General features: G+C 52.5%; 1 protein-coding gene across 8 annotated transcripts; it reads right to left on the bottom strand.

Annotated features, from left to right (window-relative positions):
• Window positions 1–272: 272 nt before the first annotated feature.
• On the bottom strand, window positions 273–13,447 carry ZNF444 (zinc finger protein 444). Of its 8 annotated transcripts, none has more exons than XM_033127787.1 (6): window positions 13,268–13,441; window positions 11,684–11,835; window positions 9,588–9,769; window positions 9,027–9,371; window positions 5,146–5,230; window positions 277–2,592 (listed from the first exon to the last, which is right to left on the bottom strand). In XM_033127787.1, the coding sequence occupies exons 4-6, from the start codon at window positions 9,336–9,338 to the stop codon at window positions 2,006–2,008; spliced, it is 984 nt and encodes a 327-aa protein (XP_032983678.1). In that variant the 5' UTR covers window positions 9,339–9,371; window positions 9,588–9,769; window positions 11,684–11,835; window positions 13,268–13,441; the 3' UTR covers window positions 277–2,005. The 8 variants fall into 8 exon arrangements, with proteins under 8 accessions (XP_032983684.1, XP_032983682.1, XP_032983678.1 ...); XM_033127789.1 differs by having other exon boundaries at window positions 9,588–9,686; XM_033127790.1 differs by having other exon boundaries at window positions 9,588–9,658.
• Window positions 13,448–25,409: the final 11,962 nt, after the last annotated feature.

Here is a 25,409-nt window from a genome sequence, read left to right as displayed (position 1 = left end):
GTGTGAGCTCTCAACAACAAGGTTGCTGGTTCAATTCCCGCGTGGGATGGTGGGCTGCACCCCCTGCAACTAAAGACTGAAAATGGCAACTGGACTTGGAGCTGAGTTGTGCCCTCCACAACTAGATGGAAGGGCAACGACTTGGAGCTGATGGGCCCTGGAAAAACACTCTGTTCCCCAATATTCCCCAATTTAAAAAAAATGCTTTGTTAAAAGAATTGCAGATTAAAAGTCAAAAAAAAAGAATAATAAAGCTTCAGGTCTATCAACCATGACTAGGACACAATAACCAAACCTCAAACTAGAATAAGGCTTTAGTCAAAGGTAACAACTTGGCCTGTTATATTCCAGCTCCAGACTCAAGAAGGTGGAACGGCCCCATGTACTGCATGCCCTGCAAACTGGACCAAACGACGCCATGACAACAGGACCTGGAGCCATGATCAACTGCTCCCTGCCTCAGCCCCAACAAGTCACTATGGTCAATGACCCCGACTCTCACAGCAACCATGAATAATGATTCTTCCCTTTCCTAGCCTGGCCACTAGAGGCCATAGGGAGACAGGTTTTTGAGAGCACTAGCTCACCTTTGTCTCTGGACTAGGTGCCAACTCCTTAAACAAACTTTTACTTTGCTGCACACTTCTGTTCGTATCTTATTTTGGCTTGGATGTGCACAGGTGAGTGGACCCTTTCAAGTCCACGGTAACAGAAGGTGGAGCCAGCCTCTGGCTGTAGACGCTGGACAGTCTAGCTACTTGCTTTCTCAGACTCCCTTGAAGCTAGGACATGGCCCATGGCCTGGGGTTTACTGGCCAGACGTTGGTGCATCACCCTGGAGAGAAGGAACCAGGGCCTGGACCCAGGACACTGTGCTAAACTGAGGACCAGGGGTGAGACAGCAGCCCCTCACCCCACCTCCAGAGGGCCTCAGAGTGATGGCCGCCGGGAGAGATCCCTCTCTTGGCAAAATGGGTCACCCAAGAGTCCTACTGACAGTAATATTTGGGGGTCCCCTATGAAATGGGGTCAAGTACTCCAAGTAATACTCTTAGCAAGAGATGTGGGTACCATTACTCACAGATGTGGAAACTGACAGGTGTGACCTAAGATTATTGCAGCCAGGAAGCAATTGGGTAGACCAAACCCGGGCCAGCTTTGCACTGAGCTGAGTCCTTCCACCAGCCTCCTGCCTGCCTTGAGATGGAAGTGGGGTGATCTTTCCTGGGCCAGTGGGCGGCGGTTGATAAGCAATGTGTGTGTCTCCCATGCTGCCAGACATGGGTGACCTGTCCTCTCTCACAAAATCCTTTGTCTTTGGCTCAAGTACAGGAACTGCTGCCCTAGGGTTAAACCCATACTCCCCAGGCCTCTCCCGCATTGGGTGGGTCCCAGAGAGCCCCTCCCCAGACACTCTGCTCCTGGAGGGTGGCGCCTAGGACAGAACCTGGGACTCTGGTCTGCACACCTCATCAGTGACTTTATTACTCTGCAGATGCTGGTGAATTGTCTGCAACGAGCTTCCCAGAGCAGGCATCTCTGTCCATCTCATGCCTTCCTGGGTGCAGAGAAAACCAAGACCAAGGAGTCTACTGCCAGGCGCCTTCCCTGTCCCCCAATCTGTCCTGGGGGGGGGGGTCTCCTAGGAGCAAGACCCAGTCCCTTTCCTTTAGCCTTCTCTCCATCAAGGAGCCTGCCTGCTGGTCTTGCCCTGTGCTCTTCTGTGCTCCTGGCCAGCCTTGTTCCCCCTTTACCCCCCAGGGTAGGGGATAGGTGGAGAGGGAGACGGGAGCGGTGGGTGCAATGTGGAGGCCCCTTTTCAGAGGATGGGAGAGGCTGGGGGGTCAGGAGGTGAGATCCGAACAGGAAAGGGAGATTCGGGACAGAGCTAGGAAGGAACGCAGGATGTCAGGGCATCGGGCAGTTCAAACACGGGGGTGGAGGAGGGCGGAGAGAAGCGGGTGCTGGAGGTGGGCTGGGGGCAGGACGACGGCGGGCGGAGCGGCTACCCCAGGGGCCAGGGTGGGAAGGGCCCCCCGCCCTCGGGACCGGGCGCGCCTGGCCCGCCGGCGCCGCCCGCCGCCCGGCCGTGGATGCGCTGGTGGCGCAGCACGTGCTCGCGGCGCCCGAAACCCTTGCCGCACTCCCAGCAGGCGAACGGCCGCGCGCCCGAGTGCGTCTTGCGGTGGCGCACAAGGTGCTCGCGCCAGTAGAAGGTCTTGCCGCACTCGCAGCAGGCGTGCGGCTTCTCGCGGGCAGGCAGCGGGCGCAGGGCCGGCCCGGGGCCGCCGGGGTGGGTGCCGCGGTGGCGCCGCAGGTGCTCCTTGCGCCGGAAGGCCTTGCCGCACTCGGGACAGGCGTGCGGCTTCTCGCCCGAGTGGCTCTGTCGGTGGCGCAGCAAGTGCGTCGGCTTCAGCGCGGCCTTGCCGCATTCGGGGCAGGACGCGGTGCCCGGGACGGCCAGGAAGGCAGGCAGGCCCGGCGCGGGCGGGGCCGGCGGGGCCAGCGGGGGGCTGCCTGGTTCCTGCTTATAGGGGCGCGGGGCCCGGGTGTCCCCCGTCGCCGGCTCCTCAGCCCCCGAGGCCGCGTCTCCTGCCAAGCAAAGGCGCAGTCAGGGTGGCTCCGGGCAGGGCGGAGAGGGCAGTCCCGCAGGGGTGAGCCGGCGGTGACGACGCGGCAAGGGCAGGAAGGGCAGAGCCGGGGCGGGGAGGGAGCGCGACACCAGGGGACACCGGGGTGGGTTCTCATCACTCCTGTGATCCCCACAGCACAGTAAGTGCAGATGGATGGGAGGGGGTGGGTGAACAGGTGGGGAACGTGGTACAGCACACAGGTGAAGAGATGGTGTAGGGTGGACTGACGGGTGAAGGGCAGGTCAGCAGGTGCATGGACGGGTGGAGGAAGAAATGGGGAGGCAAGTGAGTAAATGGGTGAGGGGTGGGTGGGTGGGTGGGTGGAGGACGGATGGACTGGGAGGTGAGCAGGTGAATAGATGGATGGTGGAGAAGCAGTAATGGGGAGGAAGATGAAGGCATGAGGAGGACGGCAGACGGAGGGGTGAACGGTGGGTGGGTGGGTGACTGTCCAGTGTACGCGGCAGCAGGCAGGCATCTGCGTGGGAATTCAGTGACAAACGGGTGGATGGGTAACAACAACAAGTGAACCATGTATTTCCTTTCTCCACGTTTTCAAACTGTTCTATGGAAACGCAGGGAGATAAGCAACATGTTTTACACACTAGGACGGGCTTGACAGACACAGCAATACTAACACCTGCCATCTGTCCCGAGGGCCTGGACGGGCTGAGCAGGGTAACTGTACACTTCGGTTCAACCTCACACACCACAGTCAGAGCAGGTCTCTCTCGTCCCGGAGGCAGGAGGAGGAGGGCACTGAGCTCAGAGGCAGGTCTAGGTGACCTGCGCAACCCTGCTGGCTCCCCTACCTGCCCTCCTGCAGGGAACACCAGGGGACTCTGACCCTCCTTCCCGGCCACACAGATACACTTGTACTTCACAAGTCCTTCCCGTTTGTTTTTCTGCTGTTCCTCACGCAGGACCGGAAAAACTACGATCTCCCAAACATAACCTTGGTCCCTGTCCCCCCTGCGTCCTCCAGCCTCTTCTGTCCCCGTCCTCCCTGGTCCCACATGCTCCCCTGTCCCCATCCTCCCTGGTCCTCCATCCTACCCTGTCACCGTCCTCCCTGGTCCTACATCCTCCCGTCATCGTCCTCCCTGGTCCTCCATCCTACCCTGTCCCTGTCCCCCCTGCGTCCTCCATCCTCCCGTCCCCATGCTCCCTGGTCCTCCATCCCCCCATCCCCGTCCTCCCTGCATCCTCCATCATCCCATCCCTGTCCTCCCTGAGTCCTCCGTCCTCCCTGCATCCGTCCTCTCTGCATCCTCCATCCTCCCGTCCCTGTCCTCTCTGCATCCTCCATCATCCCATCCCTGTCCTCCCTGCGTCCTCCGTCCTCCCTGCATCCGTCCTCTCTGCATCCTCCATCCTCCTGTCCCTCTCCTCCCTGTGTCCTCCATCCTCCCTGCGTCCGTCCTCTCTGCATCCTCCATCCTCCTGTCCCTGTCCTCCCTGTGTCCTCCATCCTCCCTGCGTCCGTCCTCTCTGCATCCTCCATCCTCCCATCCGTCCTCTCTGCATCCTCCATCATCCCGTCCCTGTCCTCCCTGCGTCCTCCGTCCTCCCTGCGTCCATCCTCTCTGCATCCTCCATCCTCCCGTCCCTGTCCTCTCTGCATCCTCCATCATCCCATCCCTGTCCTCCCTGCGTCCTCCGTCCTCCCTGCGTCCGTCCTCTCTGCATCCTCCATCCTCGTGTCCCTGTCCTCCCTGCATCCTCCATCCTCCTGTCCCTCTCCTCCCTGTGTCCTCCATCTTCCCCTCCCTGTCCTCCCTGTGTCCCCCTCATTCTCCCCAGGTCCCTCCCTCTCCATGGCCTCCATCCTCCTGATTCCACATGCGACCTCGAGATGGCTGTCAAGCTGCTCTGTCCTCCACACCTTTACCCCCAGCACTGGCTCCATGCTGACTCCCACAATCATCAGTCTCCCTCTGATGGACATATCAGGTTTCTGCCGTCCACTGTCTGGTCCCTTCTTTGACCTCCCTTCCTCACCCTAAAGTGTGGTCTGGATGGAGCTGGCTCCAGCCCCAGCTCCAAGGGCGGGTGTGTGTGCCAGGCCTGTGTGATTGGCACGGGATGCTGACCCCTGGTCACGGTGCCCAGAGAAGGAAGAGCATGGTTGAATGGGAGCCAGCGAGCTGTGGTCCTATGCCTCTGTGCAGCTGCAGGAGGCAGCACCTTGCTGAGACCGTGGGCACATGTCTTGGGGTGCAATCCTGGTTTTGCCAGCACCTGCTCTCGGGCAAGCTGTTTCATTTCTCTGCACCGGCCTGTGTGGCTCTAGATGGCAGGCAATGCTGCCTCTCTACAGGGCTACCACGGGGCTTTGCCTGACCCCCCACCTGCTGTGCCCTTCAGTGCAGGGGGGCAGGGGAGGGGGGTGTCTGATTCATCCCCAGCTCCAGGCCTGAACAAATGAATGATGGGCAGGAGGGCGAGACCCCACCCCCACCCACAGGGCTGGGAAAGCCAGTGGTGTGGGAGCCACAGGCCAGCTGCTCACCTAATGGGATCATACCCCCTTCTTCTTTTCCGAGGCCGACCCCAGAGCCTTCTGTCACATCCTGAGGGGCCCTCATCGCTGGTCCCTGAAATGAGAGAGACCACATTCGCAAGTGAGAAACCTGAGTAAGGGCCTCCATTTTTCTCCTTCTCTCTCCCCTTCACCTTTAACCAGTCAGTGAGTCCTACTCCCACTATGGGGAAGCCAGCTGTCCTGGATGCCCAGCTCTCCCATGGCGGGGCCCCTGAGGAAGCTACCGCAGGTCAGACCCTCCAGCCCCAGGCCAGCCTTCAGGTGACAACGGCAATCTCTCAGAGACCCTGAGCCGGACCCGCTGCAGCTTCCTGACCCACAGGTCCTGCGTGAGGTGACAAATGCTTATCTTTTTAAGCCACTAAGTTTGGGGTGACGTTACACAACAGATGACTGATACACCTGGTTTGAATCTTGCTTTAGCTTCTTACTGCCCTTTGCAAACTCCTTGACAAAATGCAGAAGAAAAACATGGAAGCTACTTTTAACTCGGAAAAAATTAAGCAAGCTCAGACCCTTCTGTTCCTGGCTTGAGTGGCAACAGCCCCGAGGGAATGGCACCAGCCAGGAAGGTTAAAGAAAAAGCTCAAAGTGGCAATTTCCGGTTCTTGGACACTCGTCATTGCTCCTCAAGCCCCTGCCCCCCAGTGAAGACCAGACTTCTCCTGGTGCCCATGGAGAGTTGACTCATGAGCTGTCTGAATCCAACCCACTTCCTCACATTTCACTTGTTTCAAATGCTTTTGGATTAAAGCAATGGTTAGGGTGAAAATCAGCGATGCCAACATTCTATCAGCTGGGGAGAGGACTCAGCAGGAAGCTTCTGGAGCCTTTCGTAAAAGCACGTTGTTTGGGATGTATGCCCACTGTCTGGGCTGTGGCAGGATGGGTGAGTTGCAGCTGTGAACCGACTCCTGGCCACTTGGGCTACACAGGCTGTGATGGGGCCGCAGGTGCTGTCCTGTTGCCTGCTTCTGCAGCTGCCCACGTGCGCTGGCCCCTGCCACCCCCTGCAGCCCCACCTCTGGCCAGGTCCCCGCCTGGAACTCTAGTGCATGCCACAGTAAACAGCTTATGTGTCCTGTGCATGCCAGGCTCCCACACACCTCCACTCTTGCCTGAAACACCCTGTCCCATCCCGTCGACCTTGGGAGTTGGCTGAGCCCCTATCTCAGCCACACACACAGGTTTACAAGGAACGTCCCTTTTAATAACACCGCACTTTTTAATAGTTTTATTGAGGTTTAGCGGACGTACAATAAGTGCATGTAAAGCACATAACGCGATGAGTTTTGACATACGTACATGCCCAAGAAGCCACCATGTCAATCGAGTATACAGCTACCACGCAACAGTCCTCACACACAGGTGGGGTCCCCCCACACCAATGCAACCACTGATGTGCTTCCTGTAACTACAGAGCGGGTTTTGTCTTCTAGAACTTTACCCAAATAGAACCACTCAGTTAACAGGTGGTCTGTCTGTTTGTTTGTTTGTTTTGGTCTGGTTTCTCTCACTCAACATAATTATTTTGAGATTAGGATATTGGCTTATCGTTTTCTTGTAACATCTTTGGTTTTGACATCAGGGGAATGCTGGCCCCATAGAAAGAGCTGGAAGCGGCCCCTCTTCTATTTTTGAGGATAGTCTCTGTGGAGTGGGTGTCATTTCTCTCTGGGATGTCAGACTTCACCGATGCAGCCACCTGGCCCATCACACCAACTATTCGCGTCCGTGCTCGCCCGTCTCCTCCAACAGACGGCAGGCTCCCAGGGCCCAGGGCCTGCCCTGTCTTGCTTCTGTGGTGTCCCTGGTGCCAATATTTTTATAAGAGCTCTATTTAGGTATGATTCTCTACCACAGCATTCACCCACTTACAACACAATTCAGTGGTTTTTAGTAGATCCAGAGCTGTGCAAGCATCACCGCAGTCAATTTGAGGGTATTTCCATCCTCCCCAAAAGAAACCTTAAACCCATCAGCAGTCACTGCCCTTCCCCGCCCCCCAGTCGCTGGGAACCACGCATCTACTTCCTGCGTCTGCGGATCTGAAGCGTCTGGGCAGTGCATAGAAACGGACTCACGCAGACACGGTGTTTCTGACTGGCCTCGTACACACAGGTCCTCAGTGCTCATCCACGCTGTGTCGGGGCTCCATGCCTTCTCATGGCTGAGTCACAGTCCATGCTGTGACCACTGTGTTTGCTTTCCCATGCCCCTGCCGGTGCACGCGCGGTTTCTACTCTGGGACTATCACGAGTGATGGCGCCCGGCTGGCCCTCATCCCACACAGGGTACAGATCAGTGTGGACGTGTTTTCATTTCTGCTGGGTGCACACCCAGGAATGGAACTACGGGCTCACAGCACGCAGTACGTCCTCACTTAACCTTGGCAGCGGGTCCTGAACTTTAAGCACAACCCGCTTCACCACTGGCTGACGTACACAAGAGTTAAGTTCCCATGGCATCTCATCTGCGTTGTACGTTTAACCTTCTGGAGGAAATGCTGGACACTTTCCCACCGCGGCTTCCCCACTTAACACTCCCGGCAGCATGGAGCATGGAAGAGGCCTGCAGTTCCTGGCACTGAGAGAGTGAACGGATGGATGGATAAAGGTCAAACCGTCTGCCTTCACGGTGAAGAAGAGGAGGAGACGCGGCCGTGCGCAGGTAGGGCTGGGGTATGGCATGAGGCCAACCAGGTGCCTGGATACCTCCATCCACAGACCTGCTTGCAGGCGCTGAGCGAGTTCCCTGCCACCCTGTCAGTCCAGAAGGGGCTGGGCAGCACACGGTCTTCACCCTGAGCCCCCATTCAGAGAGGTGGAGGCTGAGCGCACAGCGTGGAGATCCCCCAGCATCTTGGTCAGCATACCTGGGAGTGGGGGCCAGGAAGCCGCACTGCCGGCGGCTCTCCCGGGGATGCTAGAGCACTCCCAAGCCTAAGAACCTTCAGTGCTCTGCAGGACCCCACAGATGTCCTGGGGCTCTGGCCTGGGGTCACGGACACGGGATGCTGCCACGCAGAGGCCAAGCACTGCCCACAAGCAGAGCGACCACGGGTGCTCAGGGACCAGAGGCAGGCATCTGGGGCCACAGCATGTTAATTCTGTGCCTCCCACCACCCCCTAACTAGCTGTGCGACCTTGGCCAAGTTGCTTAACATATCTGAGCCTCCTATCGTCACCTGTGAGACAGAGGACAGCAGTACCCAGTGCCGACCCCTCAGGACCATATGGTCAGTGGCATTTATTGGGGGCTTTTAGCCATGCTGTGGCAGTCCAACCCCCAGAGGGAACTGGAGACTGACGCCAGCCAAGGGGCAGTCAGCTGTGTGTATGTGCCCGACCCCTAACAAAAGCCATGGACAGGCTCGGGAGCCCCCGGTGCCTCTGCTCCACCCCTGGGAGAGGAGACCAGAAGCTCCACGTGTGCAAGTCCCCGGTCCCTGGCCCTGCACCTCCTCCCTGGGCCGATTTAACCTGCGTCCTTCTGCTGTAATAAACCATAACCGTGAGCACGCCGGCCTTCCCTGAGTTCTGAGTCCTTCTTCTACTGGGCTGTCAAAGGGAGGGTGGTCTTGGGAACTGTTCCATCTACACTACACCACCAGTCTGACCCCGTACCTGCCCTCCAGCGCCCCTACTCTCCATCACACCCTTGATGCCAGGGTTCATGGAGCCTGTTTTGTTTGCACACGAGCAAAGTGTCACTCCAAGCTGAGGCCGGGTGGCCGTCTGCAGAGCAGACAGTAAGGCCACGAGGGGCAGGCAAGTCTCCGACCACCGGGAGGTGGCTGCTGAGGGACGTGGGTGCACGGGCCCTCCCACCAGCCGCCCGCGGCTCACCCAGAGCTCCTCCAGCAGGGCCACGGCCTCCTCCCCGCTCTGGGGCCGCCGGCTACACACCCAGGCCTGGATGTCGGCCGGGAAGGCGCTCAGGAACTGCTCCAGCACCAGCAGCTCCAGCATCTGCTCCTTGGTGTGCACCTCGGGCTGCAGCCAGTCCCGGCACAGGGCACGCAGCCGGCCCAGCGCCTCGCGGGGGCCCGGCGCATCCCCCAGGTGGAAGTGGCGGAAGCGGTGCCACGGCGAGTCGAGGGCCAGGCCCTCAGCGGCCTGGCCCTCCTGCTTCACAGGCTGGGGGCATGGGACCTCCATGGGGGCTGGCGAGCACTGGGGGGACAGCACCACCTGTGGGGAGGGAAGTTCAGCATGGTGAGAGCCCAACCAGATGTTCTGGAACCCTCCACTTCCCACTGTGGGGGAAGGACAGCAGAGGTGCGGGGTCTGGAACCATACCACAGAGATGCACACCCCAGCACCCCACTTAGGAGCGAAGTGACCTAGAATAAGTGGCATTGCCTCTCTGTGCCTCAGTTTCCCCCCTAAGATGAAGTGCTCACCCACCTGGTGGCTGCGGATGGCTGCCTGAGGTTGCTGAGGGGTGCTGCTCTCAAGTGTCTCACAGACGACAGGTGCTGGAGGAAGGGGGGCTGTGAACCCCTCCTGGGACAGGACAGGTGCAAATCCTGGCTCAGCCCCTCCTGGGGGTGACCGGGGCACCACTGTACCTCAATCTCCTCCACGGCCTCATTGTGAGGGTTAAACAAGAAAACACACACAGGACTTACAGAAGGCCTGGCACACAGCAGGTGCTCAGAAATGTGAGCAACCATCGGCACCACTGGTACTACGATCCCTTTGCCTGATCCTGTATCAACCAGTGTCCCCCACTGCAGGATGGCTGCTCAAAAGCCACCTTCTGCCTCTTCCTTACTAACTGCTGTGCTAAACTGTGATTCCCAAATCCATTAGGTTCAAGCTCTAACCCCCATGTGACTGCATCTGGAGATGAGGTATTTCAGGAGATAATTAAATGAGTGGGGAAATTGGTCAAAAGGCACAAACTCCCAGTTACAAGATGAGTATGTCATGGAGACCTAATGAACAGCACGGGGACAATAGCTAACAATACTGTGTTGTATACTTGGAAGTTGCTAAGGCAGTAAATCTTTTTTTTTTTTTTTTTAATTTATTGGGGTGACAATTGTTAGTAAAATTACAGAGATTTCAGGTGTAAAATTCTGTATTACATCATCTATAAATCCCATTGTGTGTTCACCACCCGGAGTCAGTTCTCCTTCCATCACCATATATTGGATCCCCCTTACCCTCATCTCCTACCCCCCACCCCCTAAGGCAGTAAATCTTAAAAGTTCTCATCACAAGAAAAAAAATTGTAACTATATGAGCTGGATGAGATGGATGTTAACTAGACTTACGAGCATTGTGGTGATCATTTTACATACATACATATCAAATCATTATGTCGTACAACCTAAATGAAGACAATGTTATATGTCAATTATATCTCAATAAATAAAAAAAAAAGGATTAAATGCAGTTCTAAGGGTGGGGTCCTAATCTAATAGGACTGATGGCCTTCTAAGATGAGGAAGAAATATGTCCCTACGATCTCTCTGCCAAGTGGGGACACAGCATGGAAGCCCCACCTATAAGCCAGGAGGAGGGCTCTCAGCAGACACCGAATCAGCCTGCATTTGATCTTGGACTTCTGCTGTGCAGAACTGTGAGAAGTAAGTATCTGCTGTTGAAACCGCCCCTCACTCTATGGTATTTTGTGATGGCCTCCCAGGCATACTATGACATTAGTGGACCCAGTCGTGTTTGGGTCCTGGGAAATGTGGCAGGCTGTGCGAGTTCCCCTATATCCATGCTCCCATTTTTCCTTTGTGTAATCACCCCACTCTATCCCAGAAGAAGCTCTGTGCCCTCCACTTCCTCTTCCCCCTTCCCAAAGCAGGGAACACAGATGTGGTAGTGGCTTCAGTTATGAGGATGACACAGAGCCTAGAGCAATGGTTCTCAACCAGGGGCAATGTGACCCCCCCCGCCCCCCGCCCGCCACTTTCCAGCTGGAAATGTCTGAAGACACTTTTGAATGTTGGAAAAGGGTAGGAGTAGCGGTGCTGCTGCCTGGGGGGATGGGAGGGAGCAGGGATGCTACTACGGATCCTGCAGTGCACAGGACGCCCCCACGGCACAGAATGATCCCTCCCCAGTGTGAGCAGTACTGGGGCTAAGAAACGCCAGCTTATAAGAGTGGTCCTCAATGATCTGGGGACGCCTGAGGATGCAAGACCCTCCTGGGGGACACTGCAAGGTCTGAACTGTTGTCATCCTGACACTAAGACAGTATTTGCCTCTTTGCCTCTCATTTTCTCCTGAGTGTACAGTGGGGTCTTCAGAGGCCGATGGCCACAAGCTGAATGCAGAAGCAGATGACCCAGCAGTCTTCTTTTAAGTCAGACATGGGAGAGATTCACAAAGAAACGTTTCCAACTGTTCCTTTTGGAAAACACGGTTGTTTTGTATTTTTAAAATGTTATTTATATTAACACATGAAGAATTGACTACTGCTATTTCTAAATGCATGACTACTTTGAAATTTTCTCAGCCTTCTTTTCTTATAAGATACATACCTTATCTTAAAAGCTGTAACTCCTGTAAACTCTGCTTTGGGGCCTTCGATAATTTTTAAAAATATAAAGGAGTCCTGAGTCCAAATTGACAGCCCCCGACCTGGGGCGGGGGTCAGCAAGCAGCTGCCTGTGGGCGAAATCTGGCCTGCAGCCTGTTTTTAAAAAAATGATGCATGCTGATTAATTAAATGGTTAAAAGATGGGCTCTGGCACTGGGCTCCAACTTTCAGCTCCGCCATTGCTCTGCTGTGTGACCTTGGACACACGACTTGCCTCACATGGTTTGTCTACCTGTAATACAGGACTAATAATGGCTCCTTCCCCATAAGGGCTTTTAGAAATGGGCCAGCACTGAGTAAGCACTCAGTGAAGACCCGTCTACTCCAGGTTTCCTAGCCTTGGCTGGATAATTAATTCTGTGTGTGGCAGCCATCCTATGCCATGAAAATGTGGAGCAGCTTCCCTGGCCTCTTTCCACCAGATGCTAGTAGTATCTCCCCAGTTGTGACAACCAAAAATGTCTCCACGTATTGCCCGGTGTTCCTCAGGGGGCAAAGTCGCCCCTGGTGGAGAGCCACTGGTCCACGGGATAAATATTTACTCAGAGCACAAGGGCTCTGGAGCAAATCCCAGCTCTGCCACCTCCCAATTATTTGTCCTTGGACAAGGTACACCAAAACTCCATTCCAAAGCAGTAAAATCATACTAACCCAAGAGCCGCAGTAAGAATTCAACATATAAGGAAACAGGTGCTGAGAACAGCACCTGGGCTAAGCCAGCCCTCACCCAGAGTTAGTTACTTAAATTACTGTTACTTCCTGAGGTGCTGGGGATGCCGCTGTTACAACCACCTACATTAAAATCTAGCTATAAATTGGAATAGGTGTTAAAATACGAAATAAAAGAGGGATAGAGTGGAGGCTGACTGGACTAGAGGTGGGGGGCGGGGGGGGGCAGCCTCAGATGATAACGGCAAACACAGCCTCGAAGCACTGCCCACCCCCATCAAAGAATTTAATCCCTTGCAACAAGCTAATGAGGTGAGTACTCTTCAAGAAAGAAATAAAACCAGGCAATTCATCTCATCCTCAGGAATCCTACAACTTACAAAAGTGAGACTGCGCTTGTGAAAACAGCGCAGAAAACGGACCACCTGCACCCCGTCTATGTCGATGATCTTCCCCTAAATCGTATTCCCCCCAACCTTTCCAACGGGTTCGGTCCCCGAACTCCTCGGTAGGGCCCAGCCCCACCCCCCGCCGGAATCCCCTCCCCCTCCCCCTCCCCCTCCCCCCTTCTTCCTTCCCTCCCTCCTCTCCCTCCCACTTCCTAAGCCCTCCCCAATTCCCCTCCCTCCATTTCCAACTCTCACCTGCGATATCCACCTCGGGAATCCACAACCCCCTCCCACTTCCCAACCCTCCCGCTCCCCCCAGCCCATCCTCCTCCCCTACCTCTCCCTTCGCCCAGACCCCCTTTTCATCTCCTCCCCCTAACTCTCCCATCCCCCTCCTCCGGCCTCCAGCCCCCCCCAAAGAACGTCCAACCGCGCCCCCCATCTCTCCCTCTTTTCCCCTCACTCACCTCACTCTCCCAGGCGAGGCCCCCCAAGCCCCCTCACCTCTTCGCACATGCGCACAAAGCCCATTGGGGCTCCATGCCCCGGCAGGCTTTGCGCCAAACTCCTCCGTCCCTCTCCCCCACAACACTCGCAGAGATCTAGTCGTCCGTTCCGCCCAACAAACCACCCCACAACTTTGCCGGTCTCACCCAGAACTACATTTCCCGGGAAGGCTCGCGGCAACGGCGGCTTCCCATTGGTTTCGCCGTGGCGACCCACGCGCTCCTATCCTCGAAAGTCTCCGCCCGCGCCAGAACTACACTTCCAAGGATGCACCACGGCCTGCGAGCGGCCTATTGGCCATCGCAAACGGCCTCCCACTGGCTCTCCGGGCTTCGGACTACATTTCCCAGAGCGCATACAGGCTTCCCATTGGCCCGCGCGCGGGACCCGGGCATGCACAGATGTGCCGACAGGGAGCGGTGGAGCGCCAAAGGACGGAGGAGGAGCCATAGTGGCGTTGTCGTGGAGATCGGAAGAGGCCGGTGCTGCCGGGCACTCGGGAAATGGGGCCCCTGGACCCGAGGAATCGGCAGGCGAAGAGGACGGGCCAGGACGAGAGTTCTGCGCCAATCGGAGCCTGTCGGGTGCGTCTCCTTGACAATGGGTCGCCTTTCACCCCTCCCCCACCTTGCCGAACTAACAAGGTCCCAGGTCGGTTCGCGGTCTGGACGTGACCCAGGCGCCCTGGTTCGGCTCTGTCTGTGTGAACCTGACACACAAGTCTCTGGCCTCAGTTTACCCTCTGTTAATCGGGTGAGGGTACCACCTACCACACGTCCTCCACGTATCCTCGTTGGACATGGAGACTGCCACCGATTCCCCATCTCAGAAACGGGAAGAATATTTGGTTGTTAGAGCGGGAAAGAATCCGAGAGATGGGTTACAGCTCCAGCTCCAGCTGGTTCCAGGCCTGAGGACGGCTCACCCAGGCCGCGTGGACCTGGAGAAGTCATCCCCGCCCGTATACACCGCGTTTCCTCATCTGTTACAACGACCTGCATTAAAATCTAGCTATAAATTGTGAGGTTGAGGATGAGACCCCGCCCGCACCTCCACGGCCCGACTGGTGTTAAGACAAAGTATGACAATGGCTGGCACGTAACAAGGACTCTTCTAATGGACAGTAACTTTTTCCCCAGGTTTCACGAGCGGTTAGTGGCTCAGTCAGAACTTCCTGCTCCAGAAAGCCAACCGCTTTGCTGTGGCCTCCCCTATCCCGGCCACCTCTCTGGCCCCTCTGCCCTTTTGCCTAATGTGTTCCAGTCACAGCGGCTTCTTTCCTGTTCCAAGAACCTGCTGATCTTTTCCCCACTCACATCCAATTGCCCACTTGACGGCTCCACTTGGACTTTATTTTTTAACAGTTGACATACAATATTGTGTTAGTTTCAGGTATACAGTGTCTGGTTCGACATTTATATACCTTAGGAAGTTTACATACCTTAGGAAGTGATCACCTTTAGTCTAATACACATCTGACACCGCACGCACGTAGTTCTTACAATAGTATTGACTATATTCACTGTGCTGTACTTTACATCCCCATGACTGTTTTGTAACTACCAATTTGTACCTTTTTCACCCAGTCTCCCGACCCCCCTCCCATCCTCCCACCATCAGAATGTTCTCAGTATGAGTTTGTTTCTTTGTGTTTGTTTATTTTGACCATTGCTCTCCACCCTGTCACCTGGTTCCCATGACTCTCACCTGAACAAGTGCACAGGCTGCCTAGAGAGTGTCCTGCTGGCCTCCTTCCCCTCCTGCACCCTGGTGCATCCTCTACACAGCAGCCAGAGGGATCATTTTTCCCTAATTGTGGTAAAATATACATAAAATTTAGTATTTTATCCATTTGCAAGTGTCCAGGTCAGTGGCATTAAGCACGTTCACATTGTTGTGCAGCCATCACCACCATCCTCTCCAGAACTTTCTCATGTTCCAAAACCGAAACTCTGTACATTAAACACTGACTTCCTACTCCTCCCTCCCCTAGGCCCTGGCAACCACCCTTCTACTTTCTGTCCATGAATTTGACAACTCTAGGGACTTCCTATAGACAAATCACACAGTATTTGTCTTTTAGTGACTGGCTTATTTCACTTCTCATCACATCCGGTTCATCCATACTGTAGCAGGTGTCAGAATAATAAAAGACTGAATAATGTTCCATTGTATGAATGGACCCCATTTTGTGTATTCGTTCATCAGAGGGCTCTTAAAACTTAAATAGGATCATGTCACTCTTTTGCTTAAAACGCTCCAGTGCAAACACATAATTGCACCCCTTCAGACCCAGGATTCCTCTGGCTTATATGTGCCTTTGTGCAAATTAGAAAAGGGCGCCCGAGCAGGGCATAGGGCTCTGTAGGTAGATCGGGAGGTGGATTCAGCCCCCATGTCCCGCTTGCCCGGGTGCCGGTAGGTGGGATAAAAGTTGTACCCCCACCCTCAGGCAAACGCCACTCCCCCTCATGACCACTGTGCTACACCACTGTGCCTCACCAGCCTTTAACAGTGGTTCTCAAAGGCAAGGACCCAGAGCATCACCGGGAAGACTTAGAATTGTAAATCCTGGCCCCCACCTGAAACCCACTGCATCAGGCACTGGGGTGGCCCCCGAACTTTGACACGGCCCCCAGGGGATTCATGCACCAGCCGGCCGGCCCGTTAGAATAGTAACCACAGGGCTCTTGCCAGGGTTCCTGAGTGAGTACCTGCAAAGCACCTAGAACGCTGCCCGCCCAGCAGAGAGGAAGCAGTCGATAAGCATTACTTGACCTACAGCTGAGAACTAAGAAAAGCAAGCCCAACCCAGATGCAAAGTTGATCCCCCCGCCCCCCCTGCACGACCCCACCCTGTAATGAAAACTGCTGATTTTACCACACAATGTGCACTTCACGTGTGCTGGACTCTATGCTGAGACATCCCGAGTTTAGGGCACCACGCAGCAGGTGTGTCAGGCTTCAGACTGCCACCCAACACCCCCGGCTGCGACACCCTGGGCAAACCAGCTAATTAGTGTCTTGATCTGAAATGGAGCTGATCTAGCCCTACGATCCTAGGGGAACAATGAGGACCCGAGTAGGGGCCCTGCCTATTGGCCTAAGCCCATCATGATGTTCCCATTCTTGCTAGTGATTGGCTGAGGGTCGGGTGAGACACGGTTCTGGCCAAGAAGTGTGAAGGAAGCTTGGTGGGGTACCCTCAGGAGAGGTTTCCCCACTTCTTAAACAAGAGGTGGGCAGCAACAGGTATCCTTCTGCATTGTCCTGTCTGTGGGAGACACTACACTGTGGCAGCCACTAGGCTGCCATAGAGGTGATCTTCAAAGACCCCACGTAGGCTGGGAGGGAGGAGCGGGCAATGGGGGAACCAGGCCTTCCTGGCACCAATGAAATAATAAGTCCTCTCAAGGCTTTCCAAGTCAAGTCCAAACCAGAAGTGACAAAGTCACACACATATCCAGGGCCAGCTTCATGGGACTGCAGCCTGGACAGTCTCATGGGGCCCCACGCTGAGTTTAATGCCCTCATGTGGCCATCGTGAAATTCTTAACACTGTTGTTTCCCCAACACGGGGCTTTGCATTTTCATTCTACTCCAGACCCTGCAAATTAAGTTAGCACTTCAGGGAGCATCTCCTTGCTGATTTGTGCAGTGTCTGCCCTCCACCACGGTCGTGCGGGGTGGCCTGCGGGACCTCTGCTCCCACTCCCCACACAAGAACGCAGGACATGGTGAGGCCAAAAAGGAACACCCACGGAGCCATAGGTAGGGGAGTCACACCACTATACTCTCACTGGCGGCTGGGTTGGAGACACAGGAAGCAGGAGCCACACAATTCTCACCCCTCACTGTGCCGCTTGCAGGCTCAGCCACCATCTTCTTGCTAGCCGCCCATTTTATGCTAGCGTAGCCACGGCAGTTATATTAGTGGCCAATGGCTCACTGGTTACAGCTGACAGCCAACTCGCCACAGCTGATGGCCATTTGATCACAGTCGATGGCCATTTACTACCTGAGCCAGCACCTTTCTATGTGAGGCCGAGAGCCTGGAAACTGCTTTCTGGGGCACTGTCCCCACAACCACTTTGTGTTCATCATTCAAGTGCATCGTAAACATTAGGGAGGAGTGGGATGAAGGAATGACTCCTTGAATGTCCTCCCTCCAGTTCTTCACCTGCTAATATTGTACATCCCTCAGTGATCAGTTCAGATGCCACCTACTCCGTGAAGCCTTCCCAGACCACTTCCACCCCAATCAAACTGCTTCATCTGAACTCCTGAGGTGCCCCTACTCTCTCCACTTGGTGCCTGGCCAATTTTTTGAGTCAACCCCACCTACCCTCTGGTGAGCAACTCAATAAGAGAGGCCCAATTGTTGCCAATTCCCAGCTTGAGGCCTGCCCAGTGAAAGACTAAACAAGGTTTGAGGGAAAGTGGTTCTCACCCTACTTCCTGGGCCCAAGGGTGAGGATTCCTTTGGCAACAAGGTTAGCCCATACCTTACCAAAGCTTGCAGTCTCCTTTGTAGCACCGCTATAATTATAACCCAAAATAATAATTAACATTTCCCTTTGCATGAGGCTTTAAAGCAGGTCGATCCCCCAGGGCAGGGACGTGTCTGGTTCATCTCTGGGTCTCCAACCCCTGACACCCAGAGGCTCAGGTAATGTTTATTGGACAAATGGATGATGGATGAGAAGGTGAAAGTGGGAGAGGACAGACCTGGGTGGTGTGTCCCTGTCAGTCTGCACCTCACAGTGAGGGCTCCTGGGGGGCTGAATTTGAACATGAGTCATCTTCACCAGGAAACACTGGAGAATGAATAATTAAATTGTTAATGCATTGCTTAATGACGGGCTCACACTCCCCACGGTGCTGTTTCACCCTTACGCTCACCCCAGGGGATGGCAGAGCAGATCAAAGCATCAGCCCATTTTACAGTCAAGACAAGTGAGGCTCGGGGAGGTGACTGTGCCTTCCCCAAGGGACACAGCAAGAGAGAGACAGAGGTGGGGCCACACCCAGGTTTCACCACCAGCCTTGTCTCCCTCCTGGAGGACCCTGGGCCAGCTGAGGCGGCAGGTCTTCCCTGGCCAGGAAACCCTCTTCCCTGGACACACTGTGAGCAGGGCCTATGACAAGAAAAAGTCAAATTTATCTATCATCTCACAGTTCTGGAGGTTGGAAGTCCAAGTTCAGGGTGTCAGCAGAGTTGGTTTCTCACAAGCATTGACTTGGGGGTAACAAGTAAATTTCAGTGAGTAGGCAAATTTGCAGATATGGAATCCACATATAATGAGGACTGTCTATTTTTTACAAATAACTTTTATTTCTTTGTCAAGAGAGAATACCAACCAGACCTGAAAGTAGTGTTCTTGTGTAAACATGAACTACGGGTCGCTGTGTGAAGTGGCCTTTTCCCAAGGTCAGTTATTCTGGGATACTGAGGACTTTGTGTGAGGTTTAGTGTCCTTCCACAGAGGCTTGCAGGGGTTCAGAGTTTCTCTCTCCACCAAATTATGCATATATAAATATAAAGAAGGTGCCAAAAAAATGTACACACATTTTAAAAAAAGAAAACAACCGTATTAAAATTGTAATACTCGATATACACCAATAACAAAAGATGAATACAAGTCACGTTTGATTTCTGCAATTACAAGAGGTGCTCAAAGTGGTTACCCTCAGCGTCCAGACACTTTTGATTATGGCAAACATTGTTTTGTAGAAATGTAACACATAAATGACATCACTTAAAATGTGTATACTTTTTTTGGCACCCCTGGTATATATACATACATGTATAGGTATAGGTATAGGTATATGTATATGTATATGTATATGTATATGTATATGTATATGTATATGTATATGTATAGAGAGAGAGGGAGAGAGAGAGAATTCCGATCTGGGCAGCCTGAAGTCAGAGCGGGCTCTTCACCTTTGTAAAATGGGGCCCCACCTCACCAGTGGCCCCTTTGGTGTGCCAGGGAAATGTGAGGTCAGATATGGAACCAGCAACCCAAAACATCTTATGTCCTGTGATAATGTCAGGAAAACCTGCCAGAGATAAATAAGCATTTATTTAAAAATGAACGCCTGCGGCAATGAAGAACCACTTCTGTGGTCCCTCAAAACCACTAGGAATTCATGCTGAACTTTTTATAGTTCTGAGAACAATTCACCGCCTGAAGAAAAAAGTATAACCGGTTTTACAGTTTGTTTACACTAACCAATACCACTTACACCTCTCTCGTTAATTTTCTCATAACATTTGTAATTGCCAAAGCAGGTGTCTGTTGAAATGAGCTGAAACCTTAAGCCTCACATATTTTTCTTGTTAAATAAGGAGCATATTTTTAAAAATGAATTTACAAAAAGCTTATTAAGTTAGCGTTATAGTTAAGGAGGTCTTTGAGGGGATTTTTTTGTTGTTTTTTAATTTTCGTTTTTTGTTACGTTTTTGGTAATCCATCTCTCCTTGGTGTCAAGAGTTTTAAGGGACAGAAAGTGCAATGTAGGCCAATTCAATCTCATTTGGGGATTTCAATTCTTTAACAGATGTAGTTAGAAAAGCATTCTAGTGAGACAAACATTTATTTCACAATTAAAGAAGAAATGCATATTTACGCTTTCATATTTGTTTTCAAAAAGGAGTTGCTGTGGTGGGGGAGTTTGCTTACCCCACCAAAAAACTCCCTTTGAAATACAAATGCCCCACTAGTAGTGTCAGGAGGTAGGGCCTTGGGGAGGTAACTAGGTCATGAAGGGATTAGTGCCCTCGTAAAAGAGGCTTCGGAGAGATCCTTTACTGGCTTCCACCTTGTGAGGACACAGCGAGAAGCTGGGCGTGAACCAGGAAGGGAGTGTTCCTCCTGAAGGTGACCATGGTGGAGCTTTGATCCTGGACTCCCAGCCTCTAGGAACAGTGAGCAATACGTTTCTGTTCTTTATAAGCCACCCAGTCGGTGGCATTTTTGTGATAGCTGCCCAAATGGACTAAGACAAGAGGAAACACACTTACGCGTGTGTGTCTACAGCTCTGTCTTCCACATCTACAACCTGTTTCATGGGCTTCATGGAAGGATGCAATGAGATCCTGTGAACAGATCAGCAGTGTCCAGCTGCCTAATTTCAGCTGGTACCATTAACTCCTTGGACTGTGACTTATAAGATGTCTGGTCTTCATCCAAGGTTCCTGGCTCACAGCTCTGGCCACCCTTGGAATTTTCTAAATGTGGAGTAGGACAGGGGTGTCTTTTCTTATGTTAATGAGGTGGCTTTTGGCCGGGGCTCATTGTTGGGAGAATCAACCACATGGTTAGAGGTTTGGAACTTTCAGTCCTAGGGCTCCCACCCTGGAGGTCTGGGAGGAGAGCAGGGCTGGAGGTTGAATCAGTTGCCAATGGCCAGTGACTTAATCAGTCGTGGCTTGTAATGAAGCCACCACAGAAACCCAGGACAGCCCCTTGCCTCTTTTTTCTGAGAGCCTGGGAACCGGAATACGCAGGGCCCCAAGCTCGAGGACAGAAGCTCCTTCGATCGGGCTGTTGGTTCATATCCTATAATGTCCTTTGTAATAAATCGACAGTCCTGTGAGTACACAGGTTTTCTTGAGTTCTGTGAGCCATTCTAGCAAGTTGACGGAACCCAAGGAGGAGTCACTGGAACCTCCAATCTCTAGCAGGTTGGCAGGAAGCACAGGTAAGACCCGGGGCTTGCACTGGTGTCTGAAGTGTGCGTGTGTGTGCGTGCATGTTTCAAGAGTTTCAGAAACAGATAGATATGGGTTTCAGTCTCAGTGCTGCCCTTGCTCGCTGTGGGTTCAGGACAAGAGGGCTCATCATTATAACCAGGGGTGGCAGGTGGAGGGGACAGCTGGCACAAACACTTAGAAGTGGGGAGATGGCAGCACATCTGGGAAACTTTCCAGTAGTTCCCTATGGCCATAGCCTAGTGTTACCTCGGGGGTCACCCGTGGGGCACTCAGAGATGCCGAGTCTGGAACAGTAGGTCAGATGAAGGCTCTCGGAGGCTGGGATGAGCAGCTCTGCCTCCCTCATTGATAGGAGGATTTTGGACGGGAGAGGAATGGTCATAAAGGGGTGTTAGAAAACTCTTTCTGAGGCTGTGTTCATATCCCAGCCCCACCACTTGCTGTGTGGCCTTGAACATATTATTCAACCTCTCTGGATCTCAGCATTTTTGTCTGAAACTTGGACAAGAGTCTTCCCTGCCTCCTTCAAGCAATGTTGTAAGTTTGAAGATGCTTTGGACACATGGAAGTCTTAGGTGTCTCCATTACTAAGGAGCTTCCCCAAATTGGGTGAGCAGGGGCATGGCTGTGAGCACAGCCTTTGGCATTACACACCCTAGAATTAACACGGTGACCATGTGGCTTTGGGCATGGAAGCTCCCCTCTCCCATCACCAGTTTGCTCCCGCATGCAATGGGAACAACAATACTTTCTATCCAGATTAGTTGGGACACACTCAGTTACAAATCCTAGGAAACTCAGCTACAACTTGCTCAAACGCAGAGGACTTCTTGTTCAGGAGGAAAGTTTCAAGTGAGGGATCGGGCCAGTCAATGTGATTCAGTGGCTCAAGAATGTACCATGGGCTTGTCTTCTTTCCCACTCTCTACTCTGCTTCCTATGCTGTGGATCTCTCCCCAGGCTGGTACCCCTCATGGTGGCAAAATGACTGCCACCATTCCAAGCATCACAGCCCATATCTCACCATCCAGAAAGAGAGGTGGGGTGAGCTTTTTGTCAGAACCTCACTTGCAATACTTCTCTATCACATTGGCATGAATTGGGCCACATCTGACCCAAAGACAGGGCTTGTGGGCTAGGAATTGACTTTGACTTGCTCAGCCCGAAGGCAGGTGTTACTCCCATTTTTTAAAATCCAGGGGTGGAGTTGCCTCCTCCCTCCCTCCCACAGACCCCTCAGCACTTGGCATGGAGGAGGCTTGGAAATCTGGGGACATCAGTGCAGAGAAGAGGGTGGCTGGGGTTACAGAAGCACCCATAGTGTCTGCTACCAAGAGTTGCCAGATTTAGCAAATAAATACACAGGATGCAGTTCCACCGGTTTTTTAAAGAAATGACAAATAGTTATTTTGGATATGCATCTTTCAGAACATTTTCATGCTAAAGATATTACTTTTGTCTGAAATTCAAAGTTCGCTGGGCATCCTGGAGCTTATCGGGCACCATCTCGTGGGTGAGAAGCACTTGAGAGTTGGGGAAAAATGCAGATTCTGACTTGGTAGTGGGAGGGGGCCTGAGACTGTTATTTCTTGAAGGCTCTTGGGGCACGGATGCTGCATGTTGGAGGGAGGGTCCATAGTGTCCCACGGGGTAGGATGAGGAGTAAGGACGGTAATTGAAAGAAAGCACTCAGCACAGCGTCCAGCCCATGACAAAAATTCAAGAGATGGTTGGTCACTATCACGATAATGATAATGTGGAAAGTGTTATTATGTGTGTGTGTGTGTGTGTGTGTGTGTGTGTGTGTGTGTATGTGCACGTGCACATGTGCGCCTGTCTGTCTCAGGGCGCTTCTCAGCAATTGTATTTCAACAGCTGCAAACTCTGCATCTCCAATTTGACCACTGCAGCTGTTCCCAACACTCAACAGAGATGTCATAGGAGGAACTTGTGAGGAGGGTTGGAAGGGTTGTAGTGTGGGAGCTGTTCCTTGGGTCCCTGCACCCGGGATTTCTGTGAGCACAGCCAAAGCAGAGGCTTACATATTGACTCATCCAACCCGTCTTCATTCCCTCATTTCAACATCAAACGAGTCTTTGTGGTACACAATGTGCTGTGGGAGACTGGGGGTTCTTCTGGTTACAAGTGGCCGAAACCTGAGTTGAATTCACTGAGGCCCGAATAGGGATTTCCTGGAAGGAATCTGGAGAGACTCACTAAAGAGAAGAGCTGGACATTGAAACTTCAAGAGAGTTAGGGGTGTTGGGGCACCAGAACTTAGGTCATTCGCTCTCTCCATCTCTCACTGCTCTGTGTAGCTTCATTTTCTCCTGCAGACTGCCTTCCTCCACATGGTGAGAAACAGGCTGCCATTGCTCCAGAATCTCGAATCCCAGAGAGGTGACTCTATTTTCTCAATTCCAGAGAGAAAAATCCCAGGGAAGGCCACTGATTGGCCCCACTTGGGTTACATGACCACAGATAGATCTGCTTGTCTCTCTCTTCCTCCTGTGATCCTATTCAGTCCCATGGGTCTTAATTATGTCTAGATGCTGATGAATCTCCAAAGGGGAGTCTTGCCATTGTTTTCACTGCGTAGCATCTGATAACCCTGTGTTAGTTAGCATAGAGAAATCTTCCAGAACAAAGAAACACATATGTCTTAATCCCTTTGGGCTGCTATAACAAAATACCACCAACAGGGTGGACTATAAACAACTGATTTACTGCTCACAGTTCTGGAGGCTGGAAGTCCAAGATCAAGGTGCTGGCATAGTCACCTTCTGTTGGGGGCCGTCTTCCTGGTTCATAGCTAGTGAGAACCAATTACAAGGCCACACTCTCATGGCATGAGAACTGGTCAACGAAGTCTCTGGGTGGGAGCAGCGTTCCAGGAGTAATCCCATCCTTTGGAAGGGAGAACAGGTTTTGGTGGTGAATTAGCCATTTCTACTGCAACCCCATCCTATGTCTGGGAAATACCCCAACATTAGTTTGGCTGATGAGACTGAATGACCCATGGTTTAAATCAGAAAGTCGTTTCTCAAGTAGTATCTCAGCTGGCACAGAAGCCGTCAAGTGTCTGTCTTGCTCCTTTTAGATTATTGATTTACTGTCTACACTATATGGCTTCCATCTAATGTTCCAACATAGATGCTCCAGATCTTACATTTAGGTTCTCAGTTTGGCCATCTGGGAGTGAGCAGCTGGAAGGAGAGAGAAGAAGTTGTCCCCTCCCATCACCAGGCCACTGCAGACGTAATCATCTGATTTGGAGGAGCACACATGTGTGACGTTTCATATACACAGGTATAAACTTCACACCCATAATAATTCGTGCTTATTTTTATTGTCATAGCACTTTCCCTCTGTTCTAAGATGTATTGAAACATTTACCTTTGTGATATTTCTGAAGGTGAGATAGACATATCTTGCTATTTACATGTACATTTAATACCGTCCTGTTTTTTTTTCTCCTGAAAAATGTTATTAAATCAACCGTGCACATCTTATGAGTGATGGTGACTGAGAATTTAGAGTATACAGGGGCCACAGTAGTAGAAATACTACTACTAATAACTAATATTAATCACTACCATTTTCACTGAGAGCTTACTATGAATCAAAAACGGAATTAAGCAAATTTACACTGACTATCTCGCTAAATCGAGGCTGTGAAATGTGTTCTTCAACGAGTGAATTGTACATCCCCTTTCCAACTCCCAAGCTTGATGACTGTTAAAATGATGACAATAAACTTGTTATAAATAATAGTAAATCATCAGGCTCTTAGGTGAGAGCCAGCCAAGTACAGAACACGGAAGGGACTGCAAGGACTCTATGGTGTAAACAACAACTTAAAAATGTATTTTATGTATATACGAACAAGATCAGCTAACATTCAGCCAGTGCTTACTAAAATGCCTGCCTCGCCAGAGGGAAGCGGGTGAATCTTTAGCTGCTGATCAATATTCTATTCTAGGGGTTTAGCCGAGGTTAAAGTTGGGAGCCAGACGGGCTTCAGCCCGGGTTTTGCACACTCCGCGTGTGGCATTCTGCAAGTGCCTTGACCTCTGTCCCTCCTTATCTGCAGAATGGGACTGCATTATAGGATATTAATAGGACCTCATGAATGTAGAGCCCTCGGAGGCATACACTGTTAATACTCCAGAAGGGGGGAAACTGAAGCTGAGAGAGACATGGACATGGGCCGGCGCCTGTGGCCAACACGCTCTGTCGGGTAACGAAAGGACCAGGGTCGTAGATTACAGACCCCTCCAGCATGCGGGCGCGGGTCACTTGCAAGGAGCGACGGCAGGGAAAGGGTTACGATGATAGAGACTACTGGAGGACCCGGGGTGGCACGAGCGGCCCTCGCC

Source organism: Rhinolophus ferrumequinum, chromosome 15 (genome assembly GCF_004115265.2).
Source record: "Rhinolophus ferrumequinum isolate MPI-CBG mRhiFer1 chromosome 15, mRhiFer1_v1.p, whole genome shotgun sequence".
Taxonomy (NCBI): Eukaryota; Metazoa; Chordata; class Mammalia; order Chiroptera; family Rhinolophidae; genus Rhinolophus; species Rhinolophus ferrumequinum.
This window is presented reverse-complemented; position numbering and strand designations above follow the sequence as displayed.

Bases quoted from the DNA above. Each gene is read 5' to 3' on its own strand.
- ZNF444 (XM_033127785.1), bottom strand. From the start codon at position 13,331: ATGGGCTTTGTGCGCATGTGCGAAGAG. The intron at 5,231-9,026 runs GTGAGCCGCGGG...CTCTCATTTCAG, and splicing joins CCCTGCTGGAGGAGCTCTGG to GGACCAGCGATGAGGGCCCC. The intron at 2,593-5,145 runs GTGAGCAGCTGG...TTTGCTTGGCAG, and splicing joins AGGGGGTATGATCCCATTAG to GAGACGCGGCCTCGGGGGCT.